This window comes from Eriocheir sinensis, chromosome 1 (genome assembly GCF_024679095.1).
Source record: "Eriocheir sinensis breed Jianghai 21 chromosome 1, ASM2467909v1, whole genome shotgun sequence".
In the NCBI taxonomy this organism is placed as follows: Eukaryota; Metazoa; Arthropoda; class Malacostraca; order Decapoda; family Varunidae; genus Eriocheir; species Eriocheir sinensis.
The window spans coordinates 29229261-29241912 of NC_066509.1; the positions used below are offsets into that span (position 1 = coordinate 29229261).

Here is a 12652-nt window from a genome sequence, read left to right on the forward strand (position 1 = left end):
AATAGGAGAAGGAATTGAGAGGAAATTTAGGAAAATAAGAAATGAAAGACAGAGAAGAAATATGTGGCGAAGAATTGAATGCAAAGCAATTAAAGAAAAGAAGAAGTGAGAGAAGAAATGAAAGAAAGAAATGAAAGACAAGAAGAACTCCTACTCCTAATCCATTCATTCCTCCGCCAATTCCTCCTTCCTCTCCCTTTCCTCCCTCTCCCAGCCATCCGTCAGCCGTCAGGACCAATACCTGCAAGCCGCTGTAGAATCCCGCGATTCCGTGAGAAGCCTAGCACGAGAAGAATGGCGGGGCGGACTAGTTTATAAATGTCATGGAGAGAAGGGGAAGAGGGGGCTAGGGGAGCGCAAGAGGGGGGAATAGGGGGTGTTAGGGGGCGTGGGGGGGCTAGGAAGGGAATCACAAGTTGAGAGAGTAATTTGTTGGTCGGTCCAGGAAGCTCATCGTCACCGGGAGTCATTAATCGCCGAAGGAAAAGGAATAAAAGTTTCCCCCGAGTCTGGACGAAAGAAAGAAAATTGGAAGCTATTCCTTGTGCTGAGAGAGAGAGAGAGAGAGAGAGAGAGAGAGAGAGAGAGAGAGAGAGAGAGAGAGAGAGAGAGAGAGAGAGAGAGAGAGAGAGATTAATTATCGCAGAATTTTAGATAATAATAATTTTTCCATCTTTTAGTCAATACTACATAACTACTTTAACAGAGGGAATAGGCTAGCGGAGGGCTACGTTCTGTGGAGTTCGCTAATGATGTATTTGTGTGTAGAGGGCCTGGAGTCCTCAGGATGACCCGTTGTGTGTGACCCGACGTTCTTGAGGTGTTGGAGGGGTCACAGAAACACAGGGTCAGTTAGTAGATCCTTGTTAGCCGAGGAAGATGGTACAAAGTGAGGAGCGCAGTGACTGCTCCTTGGCAAGAGGCTGGCGCCGTGGCGACTGACTGATTGAGGTGCCAGCGTGCAATAATTACAACTATTCCCCATACATATCCTACACCTCCCTTCCCCCTACACGCTCATAGCGGAGTCTTGAGCGGACATCTGACGTTGGCGGATTCTCTCGGACCGACGACGAGGAGGTGGGGCGCTGGGCTCATCTGGTGTCGCTGGAATGTCGCTGGGGAAGTACACTGGCCGAAGGAAACGGCGGTTTCTCCACCACACCCGGCCACTGGGAAGCTTGACGTGGTAGTCGCGTGATCTTCCGATTCCCATGACGGTGCCCACCTTGTCCCAGCGGAGTGACACAGGATCCTGGACACGGACCTGATCTCCTATTTTCAACTGGGGTAGGGAGCGGGCATGCTGGTTGTAGCGATCCTCGGCGTCCTGGGCACGTTTGGCGGCGCGACGGTCGCAGGCCTCCGTACTGGCCTGCCACTTCTTCTTGAAAGATTCAGGGTGGGCAGGCACACAAGAGCGGAGGGGGTGCCCATAGAGTACCTGAGCTGGAGAGCGTCCGGTGTGGGTTGGGGTGTTGCGGAGTTCAAGTAGACCCCGGTCGAAGTCTTCGCAGTCTATGTTGCCGGTTGGGGCCACCTTCATGATGAGATGTTTCACGGACTTTACAGCTGACTCTGCATGACCGTTAGACTGCGGGTAGTGGGGAGAAGTCACGACGTGGCGGACTCCCCAACGATCCAGAAAGGCTGCGAACTCACGACTGGTGAACTGGGGTCCTCCATCAGTTTTTAGGCGGACGGGGACGCCCACGTCGCGGAAGTAGCAGCGGAACTGGCGTATGGTTGCGGCAGACGTTGTGTCGTGGCCACATGGGATGACGACGGGCCAGCCAGAGAGGCGGTCGGCAATGACAAGGAAGGACTTCCCTGCCACTGAGAAGAAATCCGCCGACACGGACTCGAAGGGCCTGTTTGGGTCGTCGTCGTTCATGAGTGGTTCTTGCTGCTGGCTGGGTTGAAGCACCTGGCAAGGCTCACATGCTCGGACAGTGTTGGTGATGTCAGCGTTGATGCCAGGCCAGAACACTGTTTGTTGTGCACGTCGCTTGGTGGCTTCCGCACCGCGGTGGCTATCGTGCAGGCGGGCCAAGACTGTGCGGCGTAGAGCAGCAGGAACCACGATGCGTGCGCCATACAAGACTAGGTCACCATCGCTGTAGAGGTCTTCTCTCACCTTCCAATATGGGAGCAGCGAGCTGTGGAGGGAATACCTGTTTGTCGGGAAGCCATTCCTCACACAGTCCAGCAGTTTGACGTAAGATGGGTCGGTGCGAGCTGCTGCCTGGAAGTCCTCCATGACCTTGTCGTCAGCTTGGTTCGGAGAGTCAGCGAGAGTGTGTACAGCATGGAGTGTTACGACGTTGCGGATGGAGATGCTCGTTTCACTGCTCAGCATGTTATCTTCATGGCTTGGGTGGCTGACTGGGTACCGTGATAGGGCATCCGGTATGCAGAGCTGCTTTCCTGCTCGCCATTTTGCTGAGAACTGGTACGGTGACATCTTCTCCTTCAGCCGCTGTAGTCTTGGGTTTTCCACCGCATCCAGAGTGTAGCTGTTGAGGATCGGGATGAGGGGGCGGTGGTCAGTGACAAGTTCGAAATGCTGCAGACCTGACAGGTAGAACTTGCACTTAGATGTAGCCCAGGTTACAGCCAACAACTCCAACTCTATCGTAGCGTAGCGGGTCTCAGCATCAGTCAGGAATCTGGAGCCGCACTGGATGAGTCGGAAGTGTCCTCCCCCGTGGTCTTGTAGTAAGGCGTAACCTATGCCATTGAGCCGGGACGCATCTGTCTGCAGGACGGTAGGAAGTGAGGGTCAAACGTTGCCAGTATGGGTGGACTGGAGAGGCCGCCTTCACTCTTCGGAAAGCCTGATCGTGGTCAGGTGTCCACACGAAAATGCTTGGGGCTCATTAGGGGGCGTAAGGGTTGTGCAACGCTGGAGATTTCTGGCGAGAACTCCGCCAGCTGGTTTACTAGGCCCATGAAGGACCTTAAGTCTGTAAGGTTGGCAGGAGTGGCGAAGTCGATTATGGCCTTGATCTTCTCTGGGTCAGCTGCAATGCCCTCCGCTGAGAGGACGTACCCACAGAAGGATACTTGAGGTGCTGCAAGGGTGAACTTGTCTGCATTGAGGGTTATCCCATGTTTCCTGCACCTGGAGAGTACCTCGTGGACACGGTGCAGGTGTGTGAGGTAGTCTTCGTCATACGAAGTATATCATCCACGACCTTGACTAGGTTTGTCATGCCCTAGTGCCATGTCACCCCGAAGGCAGAACGCGTCCCCTGTTGCGACGAAACCCATAGGACCACGGCAGTAGCGGTAGCGGCCGTATGGTGTTATGAAGGTGGTTAGTGGTTGATCTTCTTCTGCCAATTCAATCTGCCAGTAACCACACAGGGCGTCGACTGTTGTGTACCAGCGCGCCTTCGGGTCCACACTGCGGATTGTTGCGAAGGGCGTTGGAGAAGGGTGCGCTGGGCGTGAGACTTGGCTGTTGAGCTTTGAAAGGTCCGTGGTGATCCTCACACCGCCGTTGGGCTTGGCTACAGCTACTAGCGGGTGACACCATGGAGATGGATCCTCGCCTGCAGGGGTGATGACGCCTTGGGTAACCATTGCGTCCAGTTCGGCCTTCACCGACTCCCGGAATGCGAGGGGAATCAGACGAGGTGTGTGGACGGCGAAGGGCTTGGCGTCCTCCCTCAGATGGATCTTCATGGGTGGTCCCGTCATCTTCTTCAGTGGCTTCGTCTTGAGGTCCTCCTTAGTCAACAGTACATCGCTGAACTCCCTCAACAAGTATTCCTTAGCTTGCGAGGGGGTGGTGTCACTGGTGAACGGAGGGTTTGGTGCCACGCGAGGGGGTGGGGCAGCTGTAGGGTCAGGTGTTGGGGTATGTGTCATCCCCGGGTTGCTGGTGTTGCTGTCTACCCCACGCAGAGTGTGGGCGTGTGTCACCTCGATGATGGGCCTCGGGAACTCCTCTGAGATGATCGCCAGCTCCTTGCAATCCTGGTACGACAGTAAAGGTGTTGGCACTTTTTCATGTACGTCGATCCATGTTGTCGTAGTTTTGGCAGCAAAGTGATCTTCCACTTGAAGGAGCCAATGGCCGGGGCCATTTCCGAGCCATCAGCTGTGTAGCGTCTAGCTGCTGGTGGGGGCTGGAGATCATGCCTAGACAGGCCCAAGCGTTGCAGGTGATTCAGGCCAATGAGGGTAACATCAGCGCCAGTGTCAGGGAGCATTGGTAGGGTTCCCGACACGTTGCCATAGGAGATGGTGACGCTGATAGGCTGTGGAGATTGAGTTCTTGTTCGTGAGGAAGAGCTCACCCTCTTAATGTGGCTAGGACGCTGACTGGATGTGTTGCTGGAGCTGCTAGAAGGTCGTGTTGTCCCTGTGTTGGCGTGAGGAGGCTGCTTGCCCTTCTGCTTCTGAGGATGTTTCCTTTTGTTGGTCGGGCAACACTGGTCAAAATGTCCTGCCTGTGCACAGATTCTGCAAGTGGCTTTCTTGGCTGGGCATCTTACTGTCTTGTCCCAATGTCCTTTCTTTCCACAGTCATTGCACACCGACTCTGCTGCTGGGCACCGTTGATCCTTATGAAGGCGACCGCAGCTGTTGCAGGGGGAGTCCGGTGGCTTGACAGTAGACTTGTGGAGTTTGGCCTTGTCCTGTTTATACCTGGATGTGGCTCTCACGTTGGCTGGAGGTGCTGAAATGGCTGATGCAGTAGTACGGGTGGCCTCGTACGCGTAGCATTTCTCCACAAAGACGTCCAAAGTGCTTGTGGGCTCGAGGGCGATGAGGCGTTCTACGAGCTCGTTGTCTCGCACTCCCATCAGGATGACTTGCTTCAGCTGTGTCTCCTCGCAGTCCTTGCATTTGCCTTTACATATTTCAATGGCCTGAGCTGCGTTCTTGAGTCTGAGGTAGAAGGCATTAAATGTCTCGCCTGCCGCCTGTTTACAGCTGAAGAGCTCCTGCCGTCGCAGCGCCTCGTTGGTTTGAGTCCTCACGTGTGTCTCCAGTTTGTCCAGGACGTCCTTGACAGGGGTTGCGTCGTCTGGAGAGATGTGGAGTTTATGCTGCAAGGTTTGTTGGATATCAGACGAGAGGCACATACGTAGCTGAATGAGCTGCTTGTTGACTGGCATGCTTGGTAGGTCCACCATCGTAGAATAGTCCACCCACTTGCGTCTCCATTCTTTGAAGGCTTGAAAAGTTACATCTGGATGGAGGGTCGGTGGGGGGTTCACGACTGCCTTTGGTGGGGGTGGCTGCGTGGGCGAGGTGAGGATGGCGGTATGAGGGGAGTCGGGTCCCGTCGTCTGGCTCGGTGGTGTTGGGGCAGGTGCGCGCTGTGTACAGTTGTGTGATGAGGTCACGAAAACGCGCAGCTTCCTCCTCCGCACGTCGCTGTTCACGCTCCAAACGACGTTCATCCTCCAAGCGCCGACGTTCCTCTTCCTGACGGCGACGTTCCTCTTCATCCTGACGGCGCTGGTCCTCATCCCGACGCCGTCTGGCCTCGTCCTCTGCTCGTCGCTCCTCCATCCACTGTAGAAGGGCTACGATGTCCGTGGAGGCGGGAGGTTGGGGCGTTGGCAACATTGTTTTGGCCTCTGTGGTTGGGGATGCCGCTGCTGCTGCTGGGACATCAGCTGATGTCGCCTCCTCTTCCTCCTTTTGGGTCTTCTTTTTCTTGCCAGGCATAGCGAAGTGTTTTGGGCGCCACGCCTATAGCAGGGTGTAGTCTTGAGTCGTCGAGGGCAGTGCAGTTGTGAAAAGTGTGTGTCTTAGTGGGTACGTGCTGGGAAGTGTCAGTGTGTGTGGGCTTTAATGACCTTGAGCAGCAGTGGTGGTGGCCGCCACCAGGTGGCGAATGGTGTGGGGGAGGGGGGCCAGCTACCGCGGGCAGCGCTCCCAAGCGCCGCGGGCAGTCACGGAGTTACACCAGTGGCCTTGCTGCCTCCCCAGAGAGCGGGTATGTTACGGCCCGCTGCGGTACTGAGAGGCAGGGTTCCGTCTCCCAGTTTACCACTCAATAAACCACGGCCAATGACACAGCACCACTACACTGCTCACAACACGACACTTCACTGCACTGCACGCACTACACTGTCTTCTCTTCTGCCCGGTCGTGTGCCGCCTCAAGCTCGTCCTGCGTCCATCTTGTCCCCGGCGTTACTCGTCTGCGCCATGTGTGTAGAGGGCCTGGAGTCCTCAGGATGACCCGTTGTGTGTGACCCGACGTTCTTGAGGTGTTGGAGGGGTCACAGAAACACAGGGTCAGTTAGTAGATCCTTGTTAGCCGAGGAAGATGGTACAAAGTGAGGAGCGCAGTGACTGCTCCTTGGCAAGAGGCTGGCGCCGTGGCGACTGACTGATTGAGGTGCCAGCGTGCAATAATTACAACTATTCCCCATACATATCCTACAGTATTAGTACGCATAAGCTGTTGAAATTTACCTAGGAGGGAGAGGTGGGTGGGGAGAAGCCTTCATCTTTTCTGTCCTGTCCTACCACACGTAGATTACTAGTAGTAGCGGTAGTAAACAGACACCCTCGCCATAGACCGATAGGCATTCTGGTGTCTGTTCTTCCTATGTATTCCTATGTAGGTGGTGGCGTGGTGGCGGGAGAGAGGGTATCCCTTACTATCGCCGCCACCCTCTCTCTCCCTCTTATTGTTAACTATTAACTACTTTTAAATAAGTTATACATACTCTGTGTACATTTTATATGATAGTCATGTATGAAGGATTCGTTTCTTGTGGGTCAAAACAGTCAGTTGGAACACATCCCTGTACGTTGTGGGAGCGTGTCTTGTGCGACGATGTCAAGTAGGGTGACGACTGGCAAGGACACCGCGCCGGTCACCCAAGCTGAGTCACCAAGAGACACCTTATGGATGGTGTGGAAAATAAGTAAAAACACGATAATTTATAAGGAAAAAAAAGTTTTCTTGAGTGAGTGAAGGAGGGAGGGACACAGTGAGTGATGAGTGAGGGAAGGAGGGAGAGACAGGTTGGATGATGAGGAGGGAGGGAGGAAAGGAGAGCAAGTGCTAAAGGGAGAAATGGCAACACAGTCTCTTGAGGCAGCCGCAGCCACAGTGACTTAATGTTATCTGAAGACTACAGTACTGATAACACAGAACTACATGAACAGGACACTCAGCGCGGAGGGAAAGTTACGCGGTCATGTATTTCTCCGCGTCCGGGTGGTAGCAAGGGCAGATTCGTTCCCTCTCGTGCCCCGCTGTGCTCAAAAATTATTCAGCGTGGCGGGGCTGAGCGTGGTGCCGGGCGGGGACGTGAAGCACAGAGGGCGAGGGTAAGGCAGCAGGCGTGGCGGGGCAGCAGGACGCCGAGGGTGGGGTGAGTGTAGAGTGTTTGTGTCACAACCCTTAGGCTTGTGTGGGGTGAGGAGGTGGTGGTGGTGGGGAGGATGGGGATGGAGAATAGGGGAAGGGGTAATGGGGGGACAGGAAGTGGGAGGACAAGGAGGGGAAGGGTAAGGGTTGAGAGAATAATTGTATGACAATATTATTATTGCTGTTACTGTTTTTGTTGTTGTTCCAGTAGTAGTAATTGTTCTTTTTTCTTCGTCGTGTTCTTTTTCTTTCCTTCTATATCACTGAGGTAATGGAAAAGAAAGGTTGAGAATGGGAAGAGAAGAGGAAGAAGAGAGTGAGAGAGATGAGGAGGGGAGGGAGGTGGGGGGAGTAGTGCTTGTTAGCATCATTGCTGTTATTGTTGTTGTTGATTTTACTATATTGTATTTAGCCCAAAATAATAAGGAGGAGAAGGAGGAGGAGGAGGGAGGGAGTAATGGGGAGGTGCTATTATGATTCATCTTAATTAATGTTTATTGTTACTGCTTAATTTCACACACACACACACACACACACACACACAGTACTGCATTAGCGTGTTGTCAGGTCTGAAACAGGCGGATCTAAACACACTGGGCTGTTAATGATTCTCTTTGAAGCTGCTAAAAGTTATGGCTTCCGTGGTGGTTCATGTGCCCCGCAGCCTTGCCTCAATTAGTTCGAATCCGCTTCATGGGGAGTTCGATCCAATTATTACCTCTCGTCTGGTTTCCCAGCGTGCGTATTAACAGTTTTTTTTTAAAGTGTAATTAGTATAAGTGTAACGAGTAAGATGATTATAGTAGTAAAAAGCAGAAGTAAGGTTATTAATACTACTGTGAGAGGTGAATCAGGCAGAGAGGGAGCAGTGCGGACACCACGAGCCGCCTGTCCCGAACACCTGAGACGCCGAGGAGGAGGAAGTGAAAGTGACGTGAGAGGAGGAGAAGGAGGACGAATATTATAGATTATGGAAATAGACGGACAGAGGTAGTGTAATGTAAATATTAGTAGACAGTACAATGATAGTAGATAGTAGTGACATTAATGGAGTTACTATTACAGTACTGTTAGTCTCAGTGTTTAGCGGGCTTTTTTGTTTTCATTTATTTTTGCATTTGAGTTGCTGCTTTTAATGCAAAAAAATACTACTGTTACTATTTATTTCATGATGCTGTTACCACGTGTTGCATTATTTTTACCATCGTTACTATAATTGTACTTGTTATTGCACCTTCCACGTATTAGCTTTATTAGCCTGCTGCTGTGAATGTGGCTGAATGAAATATTATACTTGAGCGTTTCTTTGTACTGAACCGACTAGATAATATTTGTTTTATTGTATATGTAATTTTTAGAGATTGAAAGAAAGGTGTGACAAGAGATGAGGACAGGAAGAGAAACAGTATGACGAAGAGGTGAAGGAGAAGGAGGAGGAGAGAAGAAGGAGGAGGAGGAGGAAGGAAAAATGAGCTATACAGAAATAGTAGGTCGCTCGAAATGCACCGGAGAGAGAGAGAGAGAGAGAGAGAGAGAGAGAGAGAGAGAGAACCGTCGGCCACAGATGGTATTTGTATCATTGCCACGCCCACCGCCTCAGGTGACAAGCTGTTACCTGGAGGAGGAGGAGGAGGAGGAAGATAAAATGAAGTAAAAAGGAGATATTACATAAATGGTCGTCTGGTATTTAAAATAAAGTAAAATAGGAGGAGGAGGAGGGGGAGGAGGAGGAGGAGGAGAAAAAGAAATATGAAAATTTGATGATGGTAGAAGATTAGGAAAATAATATAATGCGGAGAGGATGTCGTTGTTGTTATTTTTTTACAGTAAGGGAAGCAGCTCAAGGCCTGAAATAAATGAGAAAAGGTGAAAATGAAAAAAGAAAATATTAAAAAGAATGAAAATGGATCAAGACAAACTTGAAACAGAGGAGTAACAACTAAAGAGGGATGAAGAAGAAGAAGAAAAATATTGATAAAAATGGAGGATGATGAGGAGGACATAAAAGAGGATCACAGTGAGAGGTTACTGTATAGAGAAATGAAAGGGAATTTTTAGAAAAAATACAGAAAAAAGGTGGTTAAGAAAAGCAAATTAATAAAGAACATAAATAACAACAGGAATACAACATACGTGGAGATGGAAGAGGAAAAGTAGAAGGAGGAGGAGGAAGAGGAGGAGGAGGAGGAGGAGGAGGAGGAAGACCTGTGCATTAATATACGGTGCTGGAGAAGGGTGGGGGTGTAGATAGATAGATAGATAGACAGATATTGGTAATAACAACAATATCAACTGATTAAAGAATTACGAAAGCATTATACCTATTAAAATGGTCTCTCTCTCTCTCTCTCTCTCTCTCTCTCTCTCTCTCTCTCTCTCTCTCTCTCTCTCTCTCTCTCTCTCTCTCTCAAATAACAATGAGAGAAAACAGAAAAAAAGGGGAAGCGGATGCCGCGCCAAAACATTCGGCCGGCGTCCTGCCATCCCAGACTCGACAAACACAGCTTTTGCGCCGTCACGGTGTTTACGATTAATTTAATATTCCCGTCTGGAGTTGTTCTGCAGTTGTCTGGAGTCCTTGCCCTCCCCCGGCGGTGCTGGGGAGCGTCAGGGAGCCCAAGGTCTCCCTGGCGAGCGTCGCAGGGCTTAGGGGATCCGGCAGGGCGTCTCGGCTCCCTCGGGGCGTCCATGGCGGTGCCGTAGATCCCGAGTGTCCAGGGGCGGGGGGAGGGAGTGCGTTTGGTGTTGTGTGTTGGTATGGGCGGGTCTTTTCTGGGGTGAAGGAGATTCATTCGTATCAGGACACAGCACCAAGGAAAGGCGATTTCAGAACAACTCCACGACAGGGATATTACAGATGAAAAACATCGAAAAAAAGGAAATAAACAAAAAGAACATCAGAAATAATACTGGAGAGGAATTCCAGGAAATAGATAAGATAGAAAAACACCATCAAAAAAGGAAAAAAATAAGACAAAAACACACAAAATAATCCAGCATGAAGGCCTTTGGTGCCGTATGTTGGTATGGGTGAGCCTTCTCTGGGGTGAAGGAGACTCCCCTGTAGCAAGATGCGGCACCAGGAAAAGGCGATGTAGATACTCTGCACAACACCAGCACACGACAAGTAAAGAAAAATAACACCGGAGACAGGGTGATACAGAAAAGGAATACCAGAAAAAAATCAGATACAGAACACAACATTGGCAAAACGAACAACTAGGATTAAGGACTTTGGTGTGGTATGTTGGTATGGGTGAGCCTTCTCTGGGGTGAAGGAGACTCAGCTGTAGCAAGATACCGCGTCACGAAAAGGCGATGTAGATACTCCACACCAGCACACGGGAAATGAAGAAAAATGACACCGGAGAAAAGATAATATAGAAAAGGAATACCAGGAAAAAGATCACTTATAAACACATCATCAAGAAGGGAAAACAACAACAACAACAAATCGAAGTAATAATCTAGCACACAGGCGTTTGGTGTGGTATGTTGGTACGGGCGAGGCTTCTCTGGGGTGAAGGAGTCTCGTCTGTAGCAGGATACGGCACCAAGAAAAGCCGATACAGAAACAGCACCAGAAAAAGTAAAATGAAGGAAGAGAAAACCAGCACAAGGAAAATACAGAGAAAAGAACACCAGAAAAAAGAGAAGATAGAAAACAACATCTAAAAAAGATTAAAAAAAAGTCATCATCCACATTTTCGGCTCAAACTAACATCAAGAAAATTATGGGTGAGTCTCTTCCGGGGTGAAAGAGGCTCACCCGGACCAAAGGATATCACAAGAGAATGATAGAAATAAGAACAAGAAAAGAAAATTATATGAAAGCAGAAAAGAACTGAAAGAAAAGAAAACATAAAAAAGAAAAGAAGAATAAAATAGAAAAGACAAGAAAGGAAAGAATAAAATAAACTAATAAATCAATAAATAAATAAATAACCATACAACTAACTATTTAACCAGGTCCTTCACTAATTAACTCTTTGTCTCACTAAAGAGAAGAGACCTGTTAGACCCAGAAATAAAGAGAAAAAAAGATAGAGTTTAACAAAAACACCAAAACATTTCATGAAGAACAGAAGGAAAAGGAATGTCACCCTAAACACACTGTTGTATTTCTCGTTCTCTTTATATTGCTTAGCCCTCGACGAAAGAAAATCTCTCTCTCTCTCTCTCTCTCTCTCTCTCTCTCTCTCTCTCTCTCTCTCTCCCCCAGTATGCAATAGTTAATCAAACTCCCTCCTCCTCCTCACACAAAAATTGCTAGTAAAGTAACTGCGATACTCGACGAAGAAGCTTTACAATCAGATATAGATCGACTTGCACGTTGGGCCAATCAATGGCAAATGAAATTTAACGTTGAGAAATGTAAAGTGTTGCACATCGGAAAAAATAACAATCGCGTTCGGTACGTAATAAATGGCCAACAACTTTCTGCAGTAAGTAAAGAAAAGGATCTTGGAATCACTATATCAAGCGATTTAAAGCCCGGTCAGCATTGTTCAGAGGTAGTTAAAACTGCAAACAAATTGGTTGGCTTCATCGGACGAGTCTTTAATAATAAATCGGAAAAAGTAATATTAAAACTGTATAATTCGTTGGTTCGACCCCGTCTAGAGTACTGTGTACAGTTTTGGTCTCCCTACTACAGACAAGACATAGAAAAGTTGGAACGGGTCCAACGAAGAGTAACAAAGATGATTCCTAGGTTGAGAAATTTGTCATATGAACAAAGGCTTAAAGAAGTAAATTTATTCAGCCTATCAAAACGAAGAATGCGAGGCGATCTAATAGAAGTGTTTAAAATGTTCAAAGGATTCAGTGATATTAATGTGGAAGATTACTTTACAATTGATCGATCAAATAGAACAAGAAGAAATCACAATTTGAAGATAAGTGGTAAAAGATTCTCGTCGCACGAAGCTAAACACTTCTTCTTCAATCGAGTTGTTAATGTTTGGAACTCTCTACCTTGTGATGTCGTTGATAGTACAACAGTTACGGCCTTCAAGAATAGATTAGACAAGTGTTTTGAATCCAACCAGCAACTAAGATATTACTAATTTTCTTAATAACGTTAAGTTCTTTCGTTTACTGGTGTCCTTGTCCGCTTTTATTGCCCGGTTAGTGGTAGCAGTAATGGTAGTTTTTTCCTCTTTCCTACATAAATTCCATGCAGTTTTTCCATGCTGCATGGTTCTTTTTCCTTTCCTACCAGCTTTGGCTGGAGGGATGGGGGGGTGGGGAGGAGCCTTCGCCTTTGCTGTCCTTCATCTTCCACCTTTGATTAGA

General features: G+C 48.9%; 1 protein-coding gene across 1 annotated transcript; it reads right to left on the minus strand.

Annotated features, from left to right (window-relative positions):
• Window positions 1-957: 957 nt before the first annotated feature.
• On the minus strand, window positions 958-2098 carry LOC126996111 (uncharacterized). The gene has a single exon (XM_050856338.1). It carries the CDS (start codon window positions 1892-1894, stop codon window positions 1010-1012), a length of 885 nt encoding a protein of 294 aa, XP_050712295.1. The 5' UTR covers window positions 1895-2098; the 3' UTR covers window positions 958-1009.
• Between the last annotated feature and the right edge of the window lie 10554 nt (window positions 2099-12652).

Bases quoted from the DNA above. Each gene is read 5' to 3' on its own strand.
- LOC126996111 (XM_050856338.1), bottom strand. From the start codon at position 1,894: ATGAACGACGACGACCCAAACAGGCCCTTCGAGTCCGTGTCGGCGGAT.